A 27,652-nucleotide genomic window follows, 5' to 3' on the forward strand; every position below is an offset into this window, starting at 1 on the left:
GACTCATTTTGAGGTCTCTTGCAGAAAATGAAGAAAAGGAAGGTTAAGCAAGTTTAGGATTGATAAGATGATTACAGATAGCTTTGGTGTCTAAAGTCCTGGGTAACTTTGTTCAGGGTACCATTACAACAGTAGTATAGGCATCAGCTAAGGAGGATGATTTCCAGCACTATTACTATCTCTACATATTAGTGAGCCTTGAAAGAAAAAAATCTCCAGATGTCAGGGGGCTCAGCCAGAAGAGGTATTAAAAAAAAAATTTAAATCTGAAGACACCAGAGCCAGCATGGAGGAAGGAAAGCACACAAAGCGAATTCATGCAAGTTGTCCTCTGACCCCAAAAAGCACAGTGTGGCATACCCAAGACCAAAACCACACACATGCGTGCACACACACATAGAGAAAACAAGTTGACTGAAATCATTGACCATTTTCCTGATTCTGGGGCAAATCAAGACACTTAATATGACATGAAAGCAATGTGAGGGGCAGTGGACTTGATTTGGATTCACCAAGTTCAATTTCATTTGACAAGTGTGAAAAGCAAAGCTTTTAGTCCCTCGTTAGTGGATGGGAAACATTTCAGAGTTATGGCAGGCCCTGTGACTTGCAGCCTCTTACAGATGAGGAGGTCAGGGGCTATGGAGACAGCTCAGCCATCGAGAACACCTGCTCAGAGACAACTCCAGGTGGTTTCCCTCACTTACATGGTGGCTCACAAATATCCATAACTCCATGGTTATAGAATCCAATATCTTCTTCTGGTTTCTGCACAGAGAGAGTGCTCATACACATAAAATAAAAATAAATAAAACCTTAATTTTAAAAGGAGATCTTTGGTAGTAAATACATGCTAAAACATATCTAAATCCAGAAAATACCATTAATCATTTCCTTAAAGAAAACTGTGTTTACACAAATTAAATTGATAGAAATTTATTTTTGTTTAGTTATGACCCATCTATAAGAATAAAGGAATAAATAGAAATATAATTACATAGTACATATAGCCATCTATGTATATAGATATATAGATATAGAACTCTCAATGACTATAATATCAGCTTAGCACTCACAGTTGGCTCTAGGTGATGAAATTGACCTTATGTAGGTCCTCAGCTTTTGACTTTCTCAACCTGCTGTAAAGAGTCTAAGACATCCATAAATTTAGAAAGAGATCCCAGTAAATAGTGTTAGTAATTTGGTCTTATAAGGGAAAGAAGGTAGGATGAAAAGTTTTGCATAGAAAAGTGATTTGTGTAACAGAAATCATGGAAAGAGGACTCCTCACCAAGAACTGCTGGGTAGCAGGGTAAATAACTATATGGTTGGTTTCGTTTACATACTAGAACAGTTAAGATAATCATTATTATATTTACCTTGTTAACTGACTGCAAAGCCTTTCTACCCCAAGGCCTAGGATGCATTTGCATCTGGTGTTTTAGAGGAGGAAAACTGGAGGGGTGTAGTTTGATGGTGCATGGTGGTGTATGTCCTATGAAGATGTTTCAGGAAGAGAACTGTGAGGCAGAAATGAATCCTCTCACCAAGAACAATCGTAGAAAAGCATTATGGCTATCTCATGAAACTGTGAAAATGCTAATTAGTCTGTATGGAATCTGAACTATGCTTAAAGAGTTCAGAATAAATGCAGGTTAGCAATCTTTGATTTTTTTTTTCCTCATCACCCTGGAGCCGTGCTAAAAACAATTCCTGAGAACACTGTTCAGATGGGGCCATGCAGTTGAATTGTCAGAGCTCTCCCTGAACTGTAATAGAATTATAACCAAAGAAGGAAAAAAAACTGGGAAGAAAATATCATTAAGTTTTGGGTATGCATGAGGTCTTGATTGTATATGAAAACTTCTGTGCACAGTATACTCAGTGCAAAAACACATAGGGTGTTTTTGCAGAATAGAGCTTTAAGTATGCTGTGGCCTAATCAGGACCTCTCCTGTGCATTTCCACAATCACGTATTAGTAGCAGTATTTCAATAACTTTGATTCCCCTAACATGTTTTGATCATTCAATGATAAAAATGTGAATCCATTTACAGAGAGAATATCTTTTCATTGAAGCTGTATTTCTGTAATTAGCTCATTAGTTTAAAGATGTATTATTTTTACTTTTAAGTAGATATGAAAAACGCATGCTTACAATAACAACTTGCATGTATAAGACATACATGCTTATGGGGACTCAAGTCCCCTTCCCTTTATGATTCTCCTTTTGAGGCAATTTCAATTGCAATTATAGTTCTCTCGTTTGATGAACTGCTCCCGTTTCTAGATTGCAGTGGTGGAAGAAGATGGACGGGAAGATAAAGCAACAATTAAATGTGAAACATCTCCTCCTCCAACACCCAGAGCCGTCAGAATGACACACACGCTCCCTTCTTCCTACCACAATGATGCCCGGAGGTAAGACTCGAGCAGGGTGCACATTAAATATTTTCTTCTCCAAATTCTTCCTCTTCTGTCACTGTTGTCAAATAAACTGTTCTACTATTTATAGAAAGAACAGACTCAAGAGATGTCTCAATTGTTAAGAGTGCTGACTGCTTTTGCAGAAGGCCAGAAACTGCTTCCCATCATCCACTTCAGGCAGCTTCTCAATGACTATAACTCCAACTCCAAGGGATCCAACACTCTCTAGTGGCTTCTGCATGCACCTGCACTCATGCAAATGAGTCATACACACATACATACATATTCATATATAATTAAAAATAAAATTGGTATGTATGTAATTTGATTTGAAACAGTTCTTAATCATGCTCTTTTCCTGATTTCCCTTTTTCCATTTCTCCCATGACACATGAAAATTTCCAATTGTATATCAAACTTCTACTTTTAAAACTAAAAAGATGACAGACACATTTATGCCTTTGTTTTGTGACCAGTAAATATGCAAATTGCTCTTCTATATTTAGAAGACATTTCCTATTAAAGTTATGACTAGTGATAGATAACTCTAGGATTTCTCAGGCAAGACTAAAAATGTGTATTGTAAGAGAAATGAAGGTCTGAAAAATATATTCCTGGACTACTTCTGTTGTATTTCTGTGCTACTGTGCACATTCTGAGTCCTGAGATGTAAGGCCTTAGCATTGAAATGAACACTGACCAAAATATTTTTTAAAGGTGATGAAGCATTTCATATGCCATAAGATTCTTCATAATGTCTTATCCAAATGGCTAAAACTTTCATGTTGGTCTCTGTAATCGACAGCATGAATATATCTCACCATTAAGTTTTCATCTTACATGCCAGAATCCTCACTGGTTATCAGTAGCAGCAGCAGCATTTCTGAACCAAGTAGCATGAGTTAAAGATCAGCACATCTTCTAGTGAGTAGCTGCATGACATATGGTTTTGAAAGGTGGTATTTCTGTGCAGACAGGTGTTATCTATGTATTTCATTGGTTTCAGTTACTACTTTCAAAATTTGTGCATCTTTACTCCTTAAGAGCAGAGGATTATATTTTAGAATAGCAAAGCTCTTTGTTAATGGAGGTTAAAGTAACTCAGGTTACATTGGATGTGTAAGTAAAGATTAAAAGCTATATAGAGCAGCAAACTATTCACTATTATAGCAACATCTGGTGAACTCTTCTTTTTAAGACCGTGTAAGACATATTGATCAGAGTTAAGAATTGATCAACCATTTGGAAGTCATTTAGTTTTTTTGTACATTTAAAATAGTACTTTATCGATAGCCATCGAGCAGAAAGACAGCAATATGCATTTAAATAAGTTGCTGCTGGACTCAGTAAGATGGCATTGTAATAAATGAGTTTGTCTCAATCCTGTGACAGAGAAAGAAAGATAAACGGACTCCTATGAAGACAAAGACTAAGTTGGCAGCTTCAGTTTCACAATCAACAGATTGCCATGGGTCATTCTCTTTAAATTAGAAAAAAAAGAAGACTCTGGAGAAAAAATAATGGGCCAAATGCTCAATAAAAGATAACATACAGTTATTAAACTAGGCTAAGGAGGATGATTAATTTGACGGTACACAGGAGTAAGAGAAAAAAAATTGTTTGGAATAAAATGATGGATTTTTTTGTGCTGAAAATTTGTAGACCCACGAAACCAAGAAAGAAATATTTCAATAACTTAGAGAGAGATGAGGGGGACAGGGGTAAAAATCACATTTAAAATCTACTTATTCTTCTTTTTGTCACTTATAAAGGAAAGAAGCCTTGTGCACTTTGTGGACAGTGCATCAAAATGAACAGTTTTTCATCTTTTGTGTTCTGCAGCAGTTTGTCTGCCTCTCTTGAGCCAGAAAGCCTTGGGCTTGGCAGTGCCAATAGCAGCCAAGACTCTCTTCACAAAGCCCCCAAAAAGAAAGGAATCAAGTCTTCAATAGGGCGCTTGTTTGGTAAAAAAGAAAAGGCTCGACTTGGGCAACTTCGTGAGTATGGGGCTTTTCCACTTAGTACTCCCACTGGATTTGTCACTTCTGAGTGTCCTGGTGATTGTTTTCTCATCTGTAAGTTCTTTTCCACACCTAGTGAGTTGCTTGCCATTTACTCAGCTTCATGAAGCCAGTGTAGCTGACTAATGCTAAATACAAGTTGCAGCAAAACAATATTGGAAGACACTCAAGTCTTTTGTCTCTTTGTTAATAGCAATAGCTGAGCTACTGAAATGCTAGTTTTATGAAGTTGCATTAATACTGTGAATCAAGCATTATTATTGACACCCATATTTTATTGATGTGTAAACAAAGTCTGAGAAATTTTCTGAACAGAGACCACCACAAAAGTAGTTTGAGAGATGGCTCAGTTGATAAAATGCCAAACATGTAATCATGAGGACCTGAACTCAGATCCTCAGAGCACATGTAAAAGCTAGCATGGGTAAATATTTGTAATTCCAGTGCTGGTACAGTCAGAGATAAGTGGCTCCTTGGATCTCAATGTAGGGCCATCCTAACTAAATCAGTGAACTTTATTGAGACACACCCAGTAAAAGATAAGGTGGAGAATGATTATGAACAACCACAAGCATAACATGTATACACACATACACACACACACACACACACACACACACACACATGCATGCACACCTATATACTCATGTGCATTCACCTACAAGAGCATGTATACACACATTTACAAATGTACCAGGCAAAAAGAAATAGAAAAGTATGCTATCACTTAGAGCATCTATAAATATAAAAATCTTAATTTTGTGAACTCATAACATGTTCTGTAGAAAAGAGATGAAACCTGCATACACCAAAAGGAATTGAAATGTTAAACCAAATAACAAGGGGATAAAATATGAAGGATACCTACAATCTATCACAGTTTCTTGCTACTAACTCTGAGCAATAGAGATGAGATTAGGATGAAGAAATAAAGCATTAGAAGTTTGGCTAGGATAAGTTATTACCAGTGACGGATAATATGAAAATATGAATGAAATGACCCTAGGTAAGGATATAGTTATGAAAAAGATACATATGCACACTCATACATTCATACACATGGAATTAGCCAAGATTTACCAATTGAAATTTCTGAAATAAAATGTACACCACTGGCACAGTGGTGAGAATATTGTCTTAGTCACTGTTCTATTGGGGTGAAAAACATCATGGCCAAGACTCTTATTGAAAGGAGTATTTACTTTATTGGGGACTTCTTTACATTTTTAAAAGGTGAGACTATAAATGTCATGGTGGGAGGCAGACACACATGACATGGGAACAGTGGTAGAGAGATTTACATCCTACATCCTGACCAGTAGGCAGGGATGGGTGGGTGTATGTATAGATGGATGGATGGATGGTTGGATGGACAGACAGATGGACAAACAGGCAGACAGACCGACTAATGGACAGACCGATAATCTTCCTGTATATTCCTCTTTATAGTTAAATTGTTAAGAAATGATTAAACTGCTTCTAAGGGTAAATGTTACCTGGAGTTATACAGATTTCCAAATATGTTCTGGGGTTAATTAGAGAAATCAATATTTACAGGTAGCAACCATCACCTAGGTTTATTCCCACTGTAGCACAAAGAATTTCTGTTCTGATGCTCATGTTTGCAGGTTTGTGGCAGTAAAGTTCTTCAAAATCCCTTCCCTGGAATCCAGGGTATGCAACCACACAAAGCAGAAGAAGCTAGGGAAGGCTGATCTGCATATGACCATGTGTCCAGTGTAATTGAATGGGACAGTTTAAATAGAATCCTTGGATGTCTATTTCCCAGGAGAAGGACTCCTTAGGCAATAAGAAATATAACATAGGAAATGAAAGCTGTATTTAAACATAAATCAACATACCCATCAACAATGTTTGTTTTATTTAATTTGATGATTTTTCATAGCCCTTACCAAATTATTTGTAATTTGCAATAATATAACTCACAATCGTTATCATTGAAATGTTTGCTAATATAGGGATTGCTTATTTATTAACATATTAGCATATGTTAGCTCTTATAATTTGCTTTTTTCATTTAAAATATTTTTGATTGTCCTTTGTAGATAAGTATTTTATGCTTATTTTCAGTTGAGTTTGATGAGAAAATACTAAACCATTAGGGATTTTTTCCAGCAAAATTGTTTTTATCAGGATAACTAAGGTATAATTTAAAACCTAGAAAATAGTCTTCTAAACACCTAAGCTTTATTTTATACTTTCAGAGGCTATAAATTTTTACATTAGAATATGAGAAACTATGCTTAATTATAGTTACAGTTAAATCAACTCCTCCAAAGTCACAAAGTAGCAAAACCTATTTGTGCTGTCTCATTATAGAATTTTTTCTTTCAAAACTTCTGTTGCTTAACAAATCACCATGTTTTATCTAAAAAGTTGAGTTCATGAAAAGTTTAAGTAACAATTGTCCTTTTATGACTCTGAAAAAAAGTCTGATTCATCCAACAACTTGGAAATTGAATGTATTTCCATTATTTATTGAATAGATTTGTTGCATCGATCTGTAGTGAAACCATATGGACCAATGAAGAATTTTATGAGTTTTAAATCAATCATTCACTTCATTTTCATTTTAAGAGAACATTTTTATTGTTACTCTCTGATTATAAATGATAATTTATGGATGATTCATAGGAAGCAAAGTCAAAATATTCTGTCACTATGAATGATGGAAAAGTTGAGATTTGAAAATGTTCCCTAGGAGAATTTCAGGTAGCCACTGGATGGCTTTCCAAATAAAAGCCACAGCGACTTCCTTCATCAAACTCTTTCCACTGCATTAATTGCACATGGATATAATGAATAAAATAAATTTGGCCTTGTATCTCCATAACACAGAATTGAATATGGACAGTCACTGATGTGCTTTGATTAAAGGGGACTTTCTTACAATTATCCAGTCCAGTAGTAAGATAATCAGGCTGAGTTAAGTTAATTAATGTCAAGATTATATATTAATAATCTCCAGCTTTACAAATTATTTGCTAAAATAAATTACAAGAAGCAGTACTAATTTACTAGTTCATTCCATGAATGAAAGAAACCATATCACAGTCAAGTTCTCAAACTGTAAGAAAGAAGCTATGCAAAAGAAATCTGTGACGATTATCTTCAAAGGTGGTTTTATGATATATTGGCTAAATTTGGAGGATGACATTTGTTAACAATGAAGTTATGGTTAGTATTAGATTAGTATCATTTGAATATTTCTAGTCTTATGCTTAAATATGACTTAAATCCATTCTATTTAAAAGTAAAGTATATATACGTGTGTGTATGTTCCTATTCCTTACATGAAATTTGTGAATAATTTTCAATGAATGTGATTTTATGATATATATATATATATGATAAATATTAAAGAGAAGGAAGGGTCAGTATTAAGTCGTACGTTTTCAGTATACTTAACAATTTTTGAATCAATAGGGTATTGAAGTGAAATAATTGTTTTGTAATGTGTCTAAACTTTAATATAACTGGCACACATGAAATTTCTCTTGTTCACACCAAGAGTAAGTATACATGCTCTAATTTCTGATTCTGCTAATTCAAATAATAATTGGTATATTAGGTGAAAACAATCTTATTGAGGTTTTTAGAAAGATCTATTTTTTTCCAGTTCATAAAAAAATATGAAAGGAAAAGCTATCCCAGAACACAGACGACATCTGCTTAAGGATGTAAGACTAAGCAGGCTGAACACAAGGTATTCCAGGAACTTCACATACACAATTTTGATAAGCCAACAAGAGCCTCTGCATTCTTTAAACTTGGGGCTGAAAGAATACATCTAGCTTTCTGTTCTCCAGACTTTCTCAATGTAAATTAGATATGACACACATGCTATTCATGTATTCACTCTTACTTTTCACTACAGTGTCACAGAATGGCCTTGACCATTGAGTGCTGTACAACTGTCTATTAGTACACATACATACATACATGCATACATATATCTTCCACAATTATGTTTGTGAAAATGAACACCAGTAGACACTTCCTTTTGTGCTGATTTTTTCAGAGCATTTGTATGTGTGACAGCCATTGGTGTATGGTATGTTGAACAATAATATAAGGGAAACCCTATAAGAAAAAGTGTTTCTGAGTAGTTTCCCCAATATGCCTTTGAGACTTTAACTTCAGGGTGGACAAATACTTGTCCTATATCTTGATCTCCAATTGCTTCTTCTCAGGAGGCTTCATGGAGACCGAGGCTGCAGCACAGGAATCCCTGGGCTTGGGCAAACTCGGAACTCAAGCTGAGAAGGACAGAAGACTGAAGAAAAAGTAGGTTTGGGGGTTGTTTTTACTTGTTTTTCTAACGCTTCATTACATCTTATCTTTTTTTTTTCTTTTTTGAGCAATTTAAGAAGAAAGGAATGGGAAGTAAACCCACTTAACAGCTTACCTGGTATTATCTCAAGCAAATGAATGCTCACAACAAACTGCATACTTTAAACTAATGACCAAAGCACTAATTTAAAAACTGAGTTACATATAACATACTTGTATGTGGTCCTGACAGCCACCCAGTATACTACTGAAGTTAAGGGAAGGTCTGATTGGCATTACAAAACCAGAGTGAAATTTTGTGTACTCTCATGACAATTATGTGTCTAGTCTTCATAAAGGAGGACTTATGAAGAAAAAAATATTCCTCTGAATATAAGCTTAATATAGGCAGGAACAGATTGTTCTGCATCTGCCAGGAAACTGATAGTGTATCTTTCCATTCATATGTGATATGGAACATTGAAATGACTTGTAAAATTGGAAAGGTTTGAGTTTCAACAGCTGTGAGAAAGGGATTCCATGAATAACGTATTTTTAGCAGTGTAGTAACATTTCAGTGACAAGAAGTCACCATCCTGAAAGCACATTCTTTAAAAGCATAATAATTTCACTTTATTACCAAGTCTCCTTTGAGTTGTTTCATCTCTGCTCTTTAAATGATTATGCCATTTTAATGGTTTTTATATTTGTGCTTTCTCCTACTAAAGAATAGTCTTTTTTTTTTTCTAGCTATCAATTTGTGATCCATTTATTTTTATTATTAGAAAACACAGGCTTGTCAAGGTACTTCACATTTTGTCTTTCCTCTTGCATTTCAGGCATTTACCAATAACAGGAAATGTGAACATATACATTGCAGAAGAACTCATTAGCATAATAATTTATTAGTCAGCAATTTGCTGAATCTATCCAGATCCCATAGAAACTCAATCTAGAAAGAAATTTTTCAGACTACTGTGTCTTGAAATGTTTTTTATTTAGTTACTGATAACTTAAAAATATTAGTATTTGCCACAAACTGCTTTCAATATCTTCATTTGCATATAATACCCTTAAATCCAATCTTAAATTGTATGGCTATCTGTGGTGAACATTCTTCTATGAAGTATGATTCTTTGCTTTGTATTCTGGTTAGTTAACCACAAATTGAAAAAGGAGATGAAATTTTAAAATAAGCCTTCCAGTAGCATTATATGTAGCCAGTGCAGTGATATTTGATATGACCAAGTGCTGACATTTACTTGCTTGAAACAGTTATTTTTGTGTTGTAGCATCAACATAAAGAATGTTTCATTGTGTATCAATTACCTTGCCATTATCTATTCTCATTACATATTATTGGCGTGTTCTCAAGCGGAAACTCAATTATTCATATATCTTTACATTTATAGTTTTGGCAATCCTTCATTAAAATTGAGGTTTCTCATTAGCTTCCTGCCTTCATTCTCCTAGTCTTTTAGGGTTGAGCTACTTATGCTCAGAATTTAGTCTTCATGTAATGGTGTGATGTTTGTCATGTGAACCCACTTTGCATTTGTCTTGATGCTTAGATCTTACCCCTCATCTTCTGTCTTGTTTCACTGGATTATAGGTACATTTTCCTGAAATGCAGATCTCTTCAAAAACTGACATTGAGAGCAGATAGAAATAAGAATTTTACTCCTTCATCTTGTGTCTGTCATCCTGACTATTAAGCACTCATTGTCTTTTTTTTTTTTTTTTTTTTCCTCAGCCATCCAGCCATTTACTTAAGACCTTAAGCTATTTACTTAGGAGAGTTCAAAAGGTAATGATAAGCACACAGATATCAAACACAGCAGGATAGAATAATATGGATCAGCCATATTCTCGCTAGGTTAGACAAAAACAAAACAAAAACAGAAAAACAACTCAATTTCTAAATAAGTTTCAATTCATCCAAATTTTAGAAAAGTCTAGATTTTGGTGGTATAGGGTCCTGTCATAGTTGTTTTTCTCATTGCTATAACAAAATACCCAACATTCGTCTTTTAAGAAAGGAAAAATTCTTTTTTTAAAAAATTTTATATATACATTTATTATTTTTTCTTATTTTACCTATCAGTCCCAGTTCCCTCTCCCTCTCTCCCTTCCTTCATTCTTCCCTCCCTCCCATAGCCCCCCCCACCACCACCCCCGCCATCCCATTCCCGCCCCACTCCATAGGGAGGGTGATGCCTTCCAGAAGGCATCATGAACATCTGTCAAGTCATTTGGAGTAGGGCCTAGGCCCTCCCTCCTGCCTCTAGGCTAAGGGAGTATCCCTCCATGGGGAATGTGCTCCCAAAGTACTTTCGTGCACCAGGAATACATCCTACTTCCTCTGTCTGAGGTCCCTTAGACTGCCCAGGCCTTCTTTTGGTTCATAGTTTTCAGGGATATAGTCTTTAACAGTAGAGAATATGTTTTGGGAGGAGCAGGAGGAATCTGGCTCCATCATGTTTACAGTTAGGAAGTAGAAATACTGATGCTCAACTTATTTTCTTCTTTTTATTCACAAGAGGAAGTCAGCCCTTGGAAAAGCATCACCCACATGTAGGGTTTGTCTCCCTGCTCCAATGAACATACTCTAGAAAAATCTCTCCAATACACAAACAGAGGTTTGTTTTCAAGGTGGTTCTAGGTTCCATCAAGTTGACTTTTAAGTTTAATTATCCCGGGTGCAATGGATAAAAACTATCATCCTTGGCTACTTTCAAAATCTGTCTGACAATAAGCAGAACATTCAGAAAAACTGAGATCAGATGTCAACCCATGTCTGACAGGCCAAGTAAAGGCCTGTGAGGCACAGTCTTCTAAAGTCTCGGGTATAAGCCCTATGCCATAATGGTGAAGTTTACAATTTTATCATATGATAATATGATATACTAAACAAAAAAATACTGACAAATGAAAATGTGTTATTAGCATTGTTGCCTGCAAAATTATTTTAAAGAAACAGTGTTAATTTTATTTATACTATTTTTATATTCTCTATATTCTCTCGGAATATTTAATTATTAGTTTTTTATCTGTCCATCCTTAGAAATGTGATAGTAAGGTACCTAATTCCCTGAGGTATTTCAGATACAAAAATATACTTTAAACTTAAAAACTATTAATTGCCAAAGCTTCAGAATTACTGCTTTAAAATATTCCCTTCAATATTTTTAACTAAGTGCTTTTCCTCTAGTCATATTTAATGTTAATCATTCTTTGCATATAGTAAGAAGAATTTATTTTTTCATGCCTTGGCATTTTTAAAACCTTTTAATTGGGCTTAATTTTTGAGGTTCTAGAATGTCTATTTATTTATATACTGTGATGTTGAAAGAACTCGTGTGTGCTGGAAAGATACTCTAGCAATGCCATTTATCCCCAGCCATTATACATTTTATGTACGTTTCACTTTTATTCTTTTTATTTTCATTCTGTAATCATAGTAGATTATTTGACATATATTGACCCAAGGGATTTACATTTGTAGTGTCTTCTTTGATTCCAAGAAACTTGTTATTGACAGGGCTAAAGCTAAAGATGTATGCTTGAGTAATCAAACCCGTCTAATTCCAAAGATAACAGTGACAGGACATTTTTGAAAACCAACAGAAGTCACTCACTGGATATTTATCCCCAGAAACATTAATCATTGAAATTATAGCTTAGTCTTTGTGGTTATATTTTCCCGGGGCTTCTAATCATTGAATCATATTTTAGTGAAATATATGTGTGTGTGTGCTAAAAATCTTCTATACCTGGATGTTGTGTGCTAAAAATCTTCTATACCTTGATGTGTAATTGAAAAAATTTACATGAGATTTGACACACTGAGTAATTTATCATTTTGTTCTTCAGTTATAATATCAACAATATGTTATTATTACATAATTTAGATTTTTTCATTCTCCTGAAAAGATAACACTAATAAATAAACATTAATTTTGTATTTGGATCAATTTTTCAACATCATAAAAATGAAATTAATGCTCCAGTTCAGCTCTCAACAGCATCCTCTACAAAGAAGTAGCTTTATCCTTGGAGCATGGCAATCAAACTTAATCACTACCAATGAATCTTTATATTAGAACTTCAAAGAGCTCAAAGTAGACTGTAGACTTGTCTAATTTATTCTCATCACAATCCTGAGGCTGTATTTCCACATATAATTTTTATTATGTTTTGAGATGCTGCACTTTTAATCCTTGGCATCTGAGAGGTTCAGAGGATATCTCCAAGCAAAGTAAATATCACTTAAATTATTCATACTCTAAGGTACCATAAAACTCAGTGACAAATTTTCATTCAATAAATATTTATCAAGTGATTATATGCCAGTTTTAAATGATAAAGTAGTTGTAGTCAAGAACTTATGTTAAAAGATATGGTGGTGCTGTCTGTGTCCATGGAAGGTAAACATCTGAACTTTGTTCACACAAGTCCATTTTCTATCTACACTGTAGACATGGACTTTAGTTACATAAAGCGTAAAGAGGGGAGCAACTGGTTAGTAACTGAGCCTCTCATAGATCCCTGAGATGTCAGAGCCAAGATGACGATGAGCGATCATATTTCTGCAGTGTACTTACACAAGCACATTCATTCTCCCTCACTCAATTAGAGGCTTGATGTCTGGTTAAATTATGCAGAGCAAGAATTAGCACTTCTGACACTAAGTTGCTATAGAGGGTTCATGCAGTCACTAAGGGTCTGCTGGTGGTCAATTAACTCATACCCTCCATCATCTATTATAGTATAACTTTAAAGAACCTAAACCCAATATTTCTCTGAGAAAATATATTCCAGTTTCCTATTCAGAGCTCAGAGTGTGGAGTTTGTGGCTATACTGAGACCGAGCTATCATTTCAGATATCTGTTGTGCTCCAGCCAAGGATAATAAACAGCCTTTCCTGAACCTAAATAACATGACCCAAAGACTAACAGTGAAAAATAATGCACTGTTCTTTCATGAAAACTAAAGCTAAGAAAACCGGTAGTACTTTTTTATGATTAGACATATCTGATCTGATCTGTTTGAAGAATGAAGAAGAATGAGAAAGGGAAAGCTATTTTGAGCTAACAGTAAGTGGCAATATATTATACGGTAACAATATATTACAGGGTAAGCCTCATATTATCTACACACATTTTTGCTTTCAAGAAATATCTTGACCTAGAAAAGGTTATCTAACAAGGAATGATTACAAAATTAAACTCCAATTTTTTACAAATGCTGGAATCACCTTATTTTCTACCATTAGTTTGACTAAAAAATCTTATTATTAATTTAACTAAATAAACCCTAAATAAAATAAGTACAATATAAGTTTGGCAAATAGCAACAGTTCTCTTTATTCATTTAGTGTTGCTATATCCCAATAACTATGTGTTGGCTATCACATATTTCCATTTAATAAGAAAAACATCTTGAAAAGACAGATGTGGGGACAAAAGACTGTAGTTAATTTCATCTGGTCCCATGACCATTTATCTAAATTGCAAGTCTTTGAAGAGAATGATAAAAGTCACCCAGCGTGAAAGCAACCAAATGCTCTTGTCTCAAACTTATTCTTCCATGTTAAAACCAATGACTTTTGTGACAAAAGGAGCCAAACAAGTGATGTGAAGATTACTGATGAAATATGAAATGAGTGCAAGGTGCTGTCATGAGTGGCTAAAATAAGAACATATTTTTGGCAAACTATGTAAAAGAAGATACACCTTAGATTTTTGATAAAGTCTTCCTATGAGCTTTATAGTTTCATCCAACATTCATAAATTTCAATAGGGATCTTTCCATAATCCTGATATTAACTACAGGGCTATTATAAATATGTGCAGGCACATATACATTTGCAAGTCCCCAGGGATAGGAGAATGGCTTTTGTAAATTAAGCAAGTGAACAACACCTAATAAAGAATTTTACATTCTACACAAGCGATGAAGGGTCAAAATTCTAGGCACTAACCAGATTGTAACAGGGCCTTGTACAAAGCTCTGGAAAACACCAAGGCATGTTTTCAAATCCCAGTAAAAAGAATAGGGAATATTTTAAATGTGTAGAATGAGAACCCAGGTTTTGTCATACAAATCAAATATGCCCTACTCTGGTCTTTTGATAAGACCTAGAGCCAAAATATTAAGTTGATGATGTTGAGCCAATTCTAAGACAGTAACTGGTCATCACAGACTAGAGAAAAATGTGCTGACCACCTGGGAGGGAGTGTGGACCCTTGCTTATAATCAACCCAGACTAAGTAATCATGTGTACTGGGTAGGATTTTAATAGGTGAATTAACTTTTCATTGACAGATTAGACTGTAGGTTCTTTATGTTGCCCGTGCTCTGATATTCTGGAGTCAATTCTGAGATGAGCTACACTCAGAAGAACATTTCGATTCTTTTTTAATCCAACTTATTTGCATTTTCTCTGTGTTTAAAATGCATTTCCAGAATATCTGCATTCATGATTAGAAGCAGGGTTTGGATGAAGAGGAAATCTTTGGATCAAGTAGAAACACAGATATTGATTTCTAGTCAGTTTATAAAACCCAAGTTCTATCTTCTGCCTTGTTCGTATTCTTCCCTGTCCAAAGTTTCTACTCTACTGATATTATCCTAAGTCTTGCTGGTTACATTCTTTTTGGTCTTTTAGACCACATTATTTGCTTCCTAGCCCTTGAGATTCCCATATTATATCTGTTTCTCTTGTTCCAGATTGCCTTCGTATAAACCATTCTTCATGTTTCAGATAAAGAAATTTTTCTTAGTCATGTCTCTGAGTTGTTCAAAACCCCTCAGTACTTCCTTAGAATATCAAAATAATTTTCGAATGTCTTCAAGTAGCCTACCTAGCCTCACATTGCCAGGTTTCCAGTCATCTCACTAGCCTCGTTGTTCTCTACTTATCATCTTGGACTTCATGGATTTCTAGATATTTAGCATCAGTGTTTCTTTCTTTCTTTATTTTTGGTTATGACTGTGTGTACATACCTTTGCTTCATTTCATCCCGCATATTTTCTATTGTCATCATGACCGTATCTGTTTTATGTGCATCAACTGCCTACCCAGCAACCACAGTGAACAGTGTGCAAGGCTAGGCATTATTGTGTTTATTTTGCATGTATTACATTGGTATCCCATGGAGTCTTTGACGGAGAAACTGCATTCCTTCCACACATGAAGTCTCCAAGAAAGGGAAGACATCTCCTAGAAAGGGAAGAGAGGTCACACCAGCATTAGGTTCCAATACCTGATGTGAACAAGAACAATAGAATAAACATATTAATGCGGTTGGGGGAGACTCATGAAGTTTAAGACTTCAACGAAGGACTACAGGCAACTAATAAATACATATCATGAAAAACAGTCTTCCTTGGGAAAGACCACAGCAATCTGAAAACAAATATAAGTGAGAACGAAGTGTCTAGACTGAGCCATTCATTACACAGACTGGGCAGGTTGTATTCATGTATTTAGAAATTCACACACATACAAACATACATATATACATACATATATATAAACATATATATATAAACATATATATATATATGAAGCGACAATAGATTTGGTTTTTCTTTGACTGTTACATTCCATGGTCCTTAACTGAAGAAAGCCTATTCTTAAAAAATTTCTATTCCTGTCATCATGACACTGACAAATTAGGATAGATATTAAAATAATAATGTTTACAACTTAATGTAAACAAATATAAGAAAGTAGGAAAGAGTGAAATGCATTTTTTAAAATAAACACCTTATATAGAAGATGAATTTTTCTAGTAATACATATTGCATCCAAATTAAACTATTATCACACAATCTTTGAATAATTTTTTCTATACATTTTAGGCTTTGCATAATATATTTCTGAGTTTAAATACTTGATATTCTGAAGTAAGAATATCAACTAAGAATTCATTAGCAATGAAAGAGAAGAACATTCATGATATTGATTAGAAATCAAACAATTATATTGGTAAAACAAAATTTTAGTGCTATGGACTCCACTTCAAAATTTGTTTCATATTTATTTTAATAATTATATTATATTTTATATTTCAAAGGTTTTTATTTTACAACCCGTAATTTTTAAAAGCATGACAAAGAAAGCATGAAGGCTTGAGGATTATTAATGTTTCACTGTGTACAAATTTAATCAACTTGTGTTATTGGAAAGTGAAGAATCAGTTGCAGTCAGGGTGATGGAGATTCCTTTGCTCATGGTCACACCTCATTCCAGATGCACTGGGCAGCTTTCCTGGAAGGCTTAGAAATTGCCTTATGTCTTTTTTCAAAGTTCATGATAGCAGCACACATGTATGTTGGTAAAAAGTCCATTTACCATGTATAAAGCTATCTCTTTTAGGTCATAACTTATTTTTTCATGTATGATTTGAAATAAAAATATTGTTACTTAGGTGGTTGTATTTGCCAACTTTCAGACATTTAAGTTTTGTTTGGTGTGTAAGAAAACCTAAGGAGCTTGCTGTAGCTGTTCTGGAGTTGAGGCCAAAGAATATGCATTTTCTCAAAGTCCCCCCTGGTTTCTCTGAATGAATGCTATCAGATGAGGCATGTGCAGAGTGTTTACTACACATCAAGCTTTTCTTTATGGTAGTTTTGCAATATAAAAGGAAATGCTTTACTTCGCTTAATTTCTGAATCAAGAATTTCTGCCTCATATTGTGTTATATACCGTATATAGTTTATGAGTTGTAGTAATGATTTCATTTGCTAAGAATTATTGTTCTATTGTTTGTGTAGAATTTTTGAAATATTATTCTCATGACTTTTTGTTGGATTATTTAACTTCCAAATTTTCTGAATGCCTCTACTACATCCAGGGAGTAAGTGGCTGAGTTCAAAGATAAATTTCAATGATTTTGGTTTTGTGATGACTCAGATATTGATAAATCACCCAGTTTATACATTTTATAAGCAACATTTATAAGTCGCTGTTCAAGCAACGAAGTTTCCCATTAAAATCCATATATCCATATAGTAGGCAGAGATTTAAGATGTTATAGCGCATATATATATATATATATATATATATGCTATAACAAGGCAACAGAAAATTAAGTTGTTTTACACTTCCTTCAGTTCTTATTACAGTGGCACATGTTAGAATAAAAATTTGGCACCTGGAATGAAGCTCACACATTTTTAGCAATTTTGTTACAACACATATGAATGTTGGGACCCATTTATCCTGACCCTCCAATGAATGCCTTCTCTACTTAAGGTGTGACTTTCTGCTTTGTAATTTCTCTTGAGCTTTAACAGTAGTCTCAAAAGGCTGTAGGCTATTCAGTAACATATTTTTCCTATTTATAACATGACAGAAACAGATGTGCCCCCAAGTAAAGAATGTTCTTAGCTTTCCTCCTGGGATGTACCAGAGGCTAAGAAAATCTGGTCCTGCATGTTTCAGAGTGGCTCATACTAAATACAGACTTACTGGTCAACTGTCAGACGTGCCTTCAGCCTAACCAGACTTTTAGACATGGTTTGTGTATCATGGTGGAATAAAAACAGTACCTACCACTACTGAAATGATTTCTAAGGCACTGTATTGTTCTCACATGAGATTTCTCACATCTGAAATAATGCTACTGTTTTACTCCATGGCTTTCTTTGGATTGAAATGTATCCATTAACATTTGTGTGCTTTTCTTTTCCATCCATCCTTCTCCATCTCATGAAAAGCACATCGGGGTAAGTTGACTCACAACGGCTGCTGAACATGTTGACTTTGACTTTCAGCACCATCTTTTTTTTTCTTTTTCTTTTTTATCTTTAGTATTTCTACTTTCAGTTGTAACACAAGCTGCACTGCCTCTGACCTAAAACAAAACCTACAGTGTGCACTCTTTATACACAGAAAAATGAATCATTGGTTCAGAGAAATGTTTATATTTGAATCACATTGGCCTTTCCGACACCATTATTGTTTGGTTCTATGAGATGCATACAAAGTGACTCAGCAGACTTGACTATCCTATCTCTTGAGTCTTTCTGCAGGAATTAATGGGAGCTTCATGAGGCTCAAGTCATGCTTTCAAAATGAGCTTCGTCCATTTGCACTGCTTGTCTGAAAATGTACTTATCTAAGGCATGCGGGTGTGTTCTTCAAATTATATTCAGAAGATGAACTCCTTTGTCAGTTTTTATAGCAAACTTAGCTAGAAAGATTTAAATGCTTCATGTCCTTAACAAGGCATTTAAAATGGTCAAGGTAGCCCAGATTTTAGCCGAATGTATGTATTTCCCACCGTTTCTTACATGGGTGGTTATTTTTAATGGTTCAAGATTCATATTTCTCAAGTAACAATTTCAAATTTAATTTCCTTCTCTCCTGGAAATGGGGGACCGTGAAAGTGTCCACTGCTAGACAATGAATTATAGGCAAATAATAAATGTTGAGAAAAGGATGAATAGTCGGGCACAACAGACCAGTTGGTTATCAAAGGCCAAGTGATCAGCCCTGAAATCATATATGTATATATGCATCTTATGTATGTATACATAAATGTATATACAAGTAATGCATTGATTGAGTAGGTTGCATTTTTATATTTAGAAATGTTAAAACATATGCATAGGTATGAGGGCATTGAGGGATAGTGAGTCCGAATTTGTGTAACAACAGTTAAAGAAAGCCATGTCTTTCAGAGACAGCAAAGGAGAGTTACAAAAGAGGGGTTGGTTGAAGGAAAAGGAATTACATTTTTATTTCAAAATATATTAAAAATTAGAAAAAAAATGAAAAGTGAATAAAATAAAACCCTCTTCTTAGAAATAAGATTAGGGTATATTGTCCATTCACAAAACGGGGCTTTAAAGTAAAAGTCAGACAAAATATATACAACATTTATAAAACATTTATATTGGTATAGGATTTTGCAGTATAATCAATATGGTAAGTTCATGAAAGCATTTTATTTGGTAAAAGATATTACTGTTCAGTTAAGGCAGATTTCGCACCCCCCCTCCATAAACACAATGGCAGGCTAGAGAGAAATCTCAGTAGTTAACAATGCTTGTTACCAGTCATGAAGAGAAGAGTTCAGACCCTAGAACCCAAGGCTGGATGTCCTGCCAATGCCTACAACACATGCAGCGAAGACTAGAGCAGGAGGATCATGGCGACTTGCTAGCTTCTAGCCCTGTCTGCACAAGTGCAAGCCCCGGCTCCTTGGGAGAACTTGCCTCAAAGGAATAAGCACAGGGTGAAAGAGAAGAGCCCCTATCCCATTGTTGTTTAGTACTTTTTATGTATTCTTTACATAAAAACAGTTCACTAATTGTTTTAGTTTTATAATATGCGATATTAAGGAACACACTAGTGCACGTGAAGGATGACTCTTGACTGGCGGTTAGCCTGATGGCTACTGTAAGGTCTCCTACAACATTGATCTTTCCAGCAGCATTCAGTGTCACCATGCACATTTTGCCTATTGCCCTTCCATTATTTCAACATTCCTGAAGGAAAAGAATTGCAAGAAATGAGAATTAACTTCCTAACCCATTTTGAATGCAATACTAGAAAACAATAGCAACAAGAAGAAGAAGAATGATTGACTCACTGCCATTATTGTAACGAACTGGCATACTGGTTCTCATTCCCATTGAACTTCCAGCTGTCCCAAATGTCTTTGGGCTTGTGCATAGCAAAGTGTCAAAATTACTTCATTAGTAGAATCACTAAATAAAGAGCAGAAGGCAGCAAAGAGAGTGTGTGTGTGTGTGTGTGTTGGGGGTTCAGATAGATAGCAAAGATGACAGCTAAGGGTGATGAGACTAAGATGTGGGATTTGAAAATCGCAACCTTGAGTCCCACTTGCTTGCTATGTACCCTTGGAGGCCACTCTGTGCTCACTAATACAACTCTGTGCCCAGTAAGGGAATTAGTGATACATATAACCTCAGGAGCATGGAAACTGAATGCTTCCAAGCTGATCAAAAGAGGCCTCAAAATTAAATGAAGCACAGAAGCAATCTAAGTGGTATCAATACAACTTGGAGCATTACCAACCCTTTCCAGTAAATCCTCAATTACCATCAGGAAGTGCGTGAGTGGGGAGTTTGGACCATGGTGTCAAGAAAAAGAAAGGAAACCAGTTAATGGGAAGTAATACAAGTCCCTCTAGCTTGCAAAGCCAGCGTGGTCAATTGTATTCCTTAATCACAGCCTGTGTTTGTGTGTTTACTCCTTTTTAATGGTTTCAAAAATGATCAAATTCAAAATAAATTGAGAGTAGAAATTATGTAAATCCCAACTCAAATTCACTAATAAACTCCTTCCCTGAGACTAGTTCCACAGCTTCTAGAAGAAAAGAGAGAGTTTAAATATGAATTAATTCAGAGCTTTATGTAATCTATTTATTTCAGAAGCAGCCTTATAAGTGTCTTTGGAGGCTATATAAAATTTATTTAAATGTCATAGTTTTTTTCCACTTTCCCTGAGCATGAAAATGCCCAGTAATCAGACACCTACACACACTTCCACACACATAATATTCTTGTATGCTGTACTTTAAAAATCAAAATTTTGAACGTAGAATTTGAAACTTAAATTTATGAAGCTAGCTATATATTTAAGTAATCAGTGTTCTGAAGCATATGATTGGAATTTTGACATATTTATGTTCAGAATAGTTATGTTAATGAAGACATACGCCATCAACTTGCAGATGTTTCACAAATTAGGTGGCACCATATATTATCCACATTTGCATACAAGAATTCTAGCTAGCTCCTCGTGTTAGTATGACATCCGTAGAATTTATCAACAAATTCAAATCCCTTAATAATAGAGGTATACATCCCACCTTCACTTCCGCTGACATCCAAATGATAATCTTCCTACTTCTGCCTCCAAGCATCAGGTCCTGTAACCTGATGCTTATATACAGTAAGTTTATTCTTCAGTTGAACTTTGGAAAGAGTATATCATATGGACACTTCCTACTAACATTTTCTAGGGAAAACACAGTCCTGAGAAGTTAAAAGCTGGTGATTCAAATGTCAGATCACTTAATTTTCTCAAGCTGCATTTTTATTTCTTCTAGTTTTAACTAAATACTTGCAATGAGGTAAACTGTACCACTAGCTCTCAAGACTTGCTTTTTGACTAGAAGATGACGCTAACAGATCCATAATCACTGCAACTGTAACAGCAAGTTCATTGCTTCCATTTCTGAATGTAATCTTTATCTGTCATCCTCTGGCCAACATAGAGAACCCAGTAGGTTGTAAAAATAAGGCACACTTTCTTCCGTGATGTATAGAGATAGCTCGTCATGCATGAGAGTAAGGATGGAAATACCATTTCACTATATAAATACATGAGCCACAAGTAAAGAAATCTTGGATTGTGTCTTTTCAGTTCTATTCACAATGAGAAAAATGCAATTACCCTTCTTTTTTAGTTATTAAAACTTTCAGATTTTGTGACCCAGCTGTTGGGTTTTCAGTTTTAGCTTTTCTTCTCAATTGTTCTAGTTCCAAGTAGCCTCTACTCATTAGTGTCCATATCTGTGTGTGTGTCAATACTTATCCTAGTGAATTACTGTGGAGATTAAGTTAATTCATATGTACATAAATATGCTCATTTGCATGTAGGCTAAATAAGGCATTAGTAAATGGTGAATGCATGTTATCTCTTATCTTGTGAGACATGGTGCTTACTTTATGTACACTCAAAACCTTTGTCCTTTCAAACTTTTATCGTATGCCCTGTAAGAATATGAAGTTGCACACTGATAATGAGATAAAATGCTAGACAAACCTCTATCATACATAATACATTTTATATACACAAATCAAATGATATCTTAAACATCAGCAAATTGGCTAAAGTTTATTCACATTGTGTTAATACATAAAATAATGAGTTTATTTGGGAGAGGCCCTGGAATTCTAATGCAAAGGATAAACCATACATTGTTGCTGATGGATGAGTTTGAGTTATGATTGAAAGTGGTGTACAGAAATAAGTTCCTTAGCAAAGTAAAAGTATTATTCATGAGTAAATGAATTAGTACGAGGCATTTGTATAATGGCTCATATTTGATCATTCACTGAGAAGGAGAAGGATAGACAGTATGGACCCGATGAATAATATTCTTTTTAAAAATTATATATTTATAATATAATCACAGCATTTCCTCCTTTTCCCCTTCAACTCCTCCAACACTCCTCTATTCTCATTCAAATCTATAGTTTCTTTTACTATAATTGTTCTTATTGTTGTCTGTGTGTGTGTGTGTCTGTCTGTTTGTCTCTGTGTGTAAGTGTGTGTGTCTGTGTACTGGGGTAATTCTTGATAATAGATATTGAAAGAATTAAACTTTCAGGAACATGTTTTCGTAATGCAAAAACTTTTTATGAAACGAAGTTTTCAACTTGGGTTAGACGTTAGAGAAGACTTTTGGAAAGGTAAATTAGGGCTGGTCCCTGTCCATTTTGGCAATGATTAGGAACTGGAAGTATGCCTTGCCTGCTTCCTTTCTGTGAGCCACTGAAGTTTTCACATCTCCGTGTTTCCTCATGAAAATGTCTACCTTTGAGGTAGGCTCATTTGTCCATTTCACTCTACCCTGAGCCACAACAGGGAAAGAATCAAGCCCAGGCCACCTCATTTCAGGGAACAAGCTCTCCCTCACTCTGCTAAAATCTCCCTCCTAGGCAGACTTTCTGGAAGTAGCCTGAGGAGAGAGGCCAATTAAAGACTGAGAGAAAAAGCATGATGCAGGTGAAAACTAAAGGAAGATGCGGTAGAAATCAGGAAGGGGAGATTGGCAGGCATTCAATGGGAGGTGAAAGAAAAGGCCAACTCAGAGGCGGAAAAAATAGTACTGTGTCATATCTACATAGTCATGTCTCAAACTGATGGACCTAAAATAGTTCTCTGGACAGTGGTCTGAGGACAAAGTCTCTCTTCAATGACACATTGAGAAAAATATGGAAGGAGGTATTACCAACCCCGTCATCTATGACTTCCTGAGCAAATACTGAGTTTTACTTTTCAGAGATGTAAATACAAACACTAATCATTCAAGTTTTGCCTTTCTAATATATTTTTCCCCAAAGACAGCTATTTCTTTTTTAAATTAATTAATTAATTAATTTGCTTTGGTTTTTATTTTTAATTATTATTATTTTATCTTATTTTACATATCGATCCCAGTTCCCTCTCCCTCCCTCCCACCTTTCCTCCCTCCCATGCCCCCCCAACCCTCCTCCTATCCCATCCCCCCCACACTCCACAAGAAGAGTGGTGCTTTCCAGGAGGGATCATCAAAATCTGTCAAGTCATTTGGAGTAGGGACTAGGCCCTTCCTCCTGCCTCTAGGCTAAGGGAGTATCCCTCCATGTGGAATGTGCTCCCAAACAAAGACAGGTATTTCAAAGAAAGATTATTAGGAAATAGTTTATCATTCCCATAAACTTGGTAGTATTTATTCACTCACAGGATAACCACAGTAAACAAGTCATAATAGAATCAGACATTCTGTTTATCTTTCTGTCTGTTAACAATGGGGCATATAAAAGCCAATGAGGCTGGGCTTATGTCCTGGTGATCAGAGATTACCAGAGCCCAAGCTTATTCACCCACAGTAGAATCTTGCCAAGAGTTAAGAATAGCCTCAAGGATGAGGAAGGTTGGGATGGAAGGACTGGAACAAGGCAATTCCAAACTGAAAGTTAACTGGAGAGAATAGTTATATCCTATTGGGAGAGACAAAAGAATGGAACCTGATACTACTAGGGAAATGTGTTCCAGTAGCCAGTGAAGAGTTATTGCAAAAATCTGAGCTCTGTGCTAACTTGATAAATGTTTCTTGTTTAAGGGGTTTGATCTGATAGTGATTCATAAAATGAATTACATTGGAAAAACAAGAGGACATTGAGAAAGGAATTAGTATGGCTAAACATCTATTGGCTATTAGACGGTCTTAGGAGAATTGTTACATTTTCATAACTCATACTGATCGTAATCCATAACTGTATGTAAGCATGACATTAAATTATTTATAAAGAGATTAATAAGTAGCTAAAACATGTGTAGCTAATATGAAGAAAATCTGGGCGGCATTTGGTCACTCGGTTAAGGGTTACTGATTATGTATCACATTGCTGAGCCCCTGTCCTGGTAACTTCTCATCATTGAAACTGTCACATCCCACAGCTGAGTTATTGCCATTGTTTACAGGAGAGCTGGTCTGTTTCAAGTCCATTGTACTGTCAGTAGCCAGAATGGCCTTTTAGGTGTATACATCATGCTATATTCCTGTGATTGCAGCTTCCAGTTGCTTCACTTTGCACTCAGAATATGTTAGGTACAGAAGCCTCGGGCTCATAACCTCCACTTAATCTCAACTGTCTCCATTTTCATCTACCTCACCCCATTCTTCAAGATAACCCAGATGTTGATGGTCTTTCTCAATTTCTTTGTTGCCCAACCATCTAATTCCACTCATTTCATTGGAAACATTTGTGTTTCCTCTCCTTGAAATGCATTTAGAATCTCATTTCAATACAATATTGTTAGTAAATTTATGTCTCTTCATGGGGAACTTCCCAAGAGACCAGAGGAAAGCCAGTGGACCCTTGCAATAATTACTTGGCCACATATTAGATGGCCTCAGATTATTTTGTTTCCTGTATTTTTTTTTTTTTGAGAAAAGGTCTATGTAGCCCAGGCTAACCTGCAGCCCATTAGCCCAGGTTTGCCTCATACTGCTAAATCAGGTTCCAAATTGCTAAGAACACAGGAACGTATGCCTGGCTTGTTTGTTTAACGTACCATTGTATTTATGCTTCTTTCTCATTGAAACCTATGATCTCTGAAATAAGAGATTCAGCTGACTGTTTTCTATATGTTGCAAACAGACTGTAGCATACTGAGATCTATGGAAGTCAGATGATTCATTGCCTAGCCAACTTGCTTATCCATGGGGGGGGGGGTTACGATATCCCTGCTCCCAAGCCCACAGAGAAGGCAAAAACAACTTACAAGCTACTCAAATCAGTTAAATGTTAAAAAGGGAAGTGGGGAAGGATTAAGTAATACTATGACAGCTATAAAAAGAAGGAGGACAAAAATGACTGGGACTAGGTTTCTGTCATATGTGATATCATGGAGTCCATGACCATATATATATATATATATATATATATATATATATATATATATATATAAAGAAGTGAGCTAAAATAACAAAATAAAAGAAGAGGTGAAGATGGGGACACAGGGGAGGGGAGAAGAGGAGAAGAAAGGAGAAAAGAGGGAAAGGGAAGGGGGAGGAGGGAAGAAAACGTGGAGACTGCTGGCAAGTAAGCTCACTGTCTTAAAAAGCAAACTTAGTGGCATGATGGCAAAAGGCAGGGAGGCATGCTTGTTGTCAGGATAGAGGACTTATAGCTCACAGATGCTAGAAATGAGGCCACAGTCCCCACTGGATACAGGTTCAAACTGTCCGCAAATGCAATGGTTGAAGTGAGATGCCCCATCTAAAGAGAGGGCAGTGACATTTCCATTTGATGTCCCTTGAACAACACCAACAAAAAATTAAAGTTGAAAATTACTTGTAGCCCATCATTTAGTCTAGATGAGGCTCTGATTTAATTTACATTTCACAGATATTCCTTTTTTTCTTTAGATTTATACATGTATTATTTTTTTTTTAAATTATGTGTGTGGCCGGGGGTGCCTGCGATGGCCAGAGGGGTCAGATCACCTGGAGCCAGATATCGAGAATTTTGTGACCCACATGGCACTGTTTCTAGGAACTGAACTCAGGTGTCTGGAAGAGCAGAGCATGACCTGGTCAGACAGGCAATCTTCTCAGCCCTGACTCTTGGTCTTTATACTAGAAAATTTGGTATATGCTCATTTCAAAGGTGCCTAACCTTTGTTTAATGTCCAGCCCTGGGCAGTACAGAATTCCTTCTATATGTGGATAATAAAATTACACATTCCTGGATTAATATCCCAGGTTGGACCTCATTAACATGTCATACCGCATTACAGAAATCTGTCCCCAATGACAAGAGTCCCCACCTCTGAAAGCTATAAGTACATTCACACAACTCTTAAAAATGCAGGAAGATTGGAAGTTTTGTGTATTCAGAACAAGCTCCCTCTGTAATTAGTTCATTCCTTGTTTGAGTTTTCGTGCAGGTAATGACAAGTTTGTGCCTGCTACCTACTTGTGAACAGAGTTCATCCAATGTCCTGAAAGTATATTCTAAATCAGGGAACTAAAATTCATGCTCTTACCCACAATGACATGCAAGGGATCCTTGGGGAAAAAAATGATTAAGCATTATATTCTCAGGATAGGAAAGGAAAACAAGAATGATTCTTAACCCTGTATGGAAAGGCTGTAGCTTGCAAAGCCACCTTTCCAGCACTGATTTCTTCAAATCAGCATACACAGATACTTAGTTTCACATAACTGATACTTCCCTTTGGCTTAGGATTAAGGAAGTCTGGCATTAGTCTTACATATCATAAATCTACATTCAAATCCAGTCTGTTAGCTCTACAGTCACAAATTCATGACAGTAAGGTCATTGCTTGGGCTTCAGCCTCAGCAATTTGATGTCAAGGGCAGAATCAGGCCCCTTTGTCCCGTTCTTTGAGTTATCTTCCTGATGCTATTATATTATGAGAGTTGTGATTTAAGTAAAATCAAGTTCTTAGGGACCAGATTGCTCCCTAAGTTCCCATACAATCATATCATTATTTCTATTCATAAAGAGAATAGAAATACTCAGCACACTGGCTAGCATTATAACTAGGTTTTTAACAGTGACCCCAAATTAGAACAAATTCTTGGATTCAGTTAGAACCAGCAGTATTCCAAGGGGAATAAGA

The 27,652-nt window shown here is 35.6% G+C and overlaps 1 protein-coding gene across 1 annotated transcript in view; it reads left to right on the forward strand.

Annotated features, from left to right (window-relative positions):
• Ppfia2 (PTPRF interacting protein alpha 2) overlaps positions 1 to 27,652 on the forward strand; it is a 372,354-nt gene that overhangs the window by 306,075 nt on the left and 38,627 nt on the right. The window contains exons 20-22 of the mRNA XM_051206391.1: positions 2,291 to 2,421; positions 4,270 to 4,424; positions 8,663 to 8,756. Of these exons, the coding sequence (XP_051062348.1) occupies positions 2,291 to 2,421; positions 4,270 to 4,424; positions 8,663 to 8,756 (380 nt within the window). The remainder of the gene's footprint in view (positions 1 to 2,290; positions 2,422 to 4,269; positions 4,425 to 8,662; positions 8,757 to 27,652) is intronic.

This window comes from Phodopus roborovskii, unplaced genomic scaffold (assembly GCF_943737965.1).
Source record: "Phodopus roborovskii unplaced genomic scaffold, PHOROB, whole genome shotgun sequence".
NCBI lineage: Eukaryota > Metazoa > Chordata > Mammalia > Rodentia > Cricetidae > Phodopus > Phodopus roborovskii.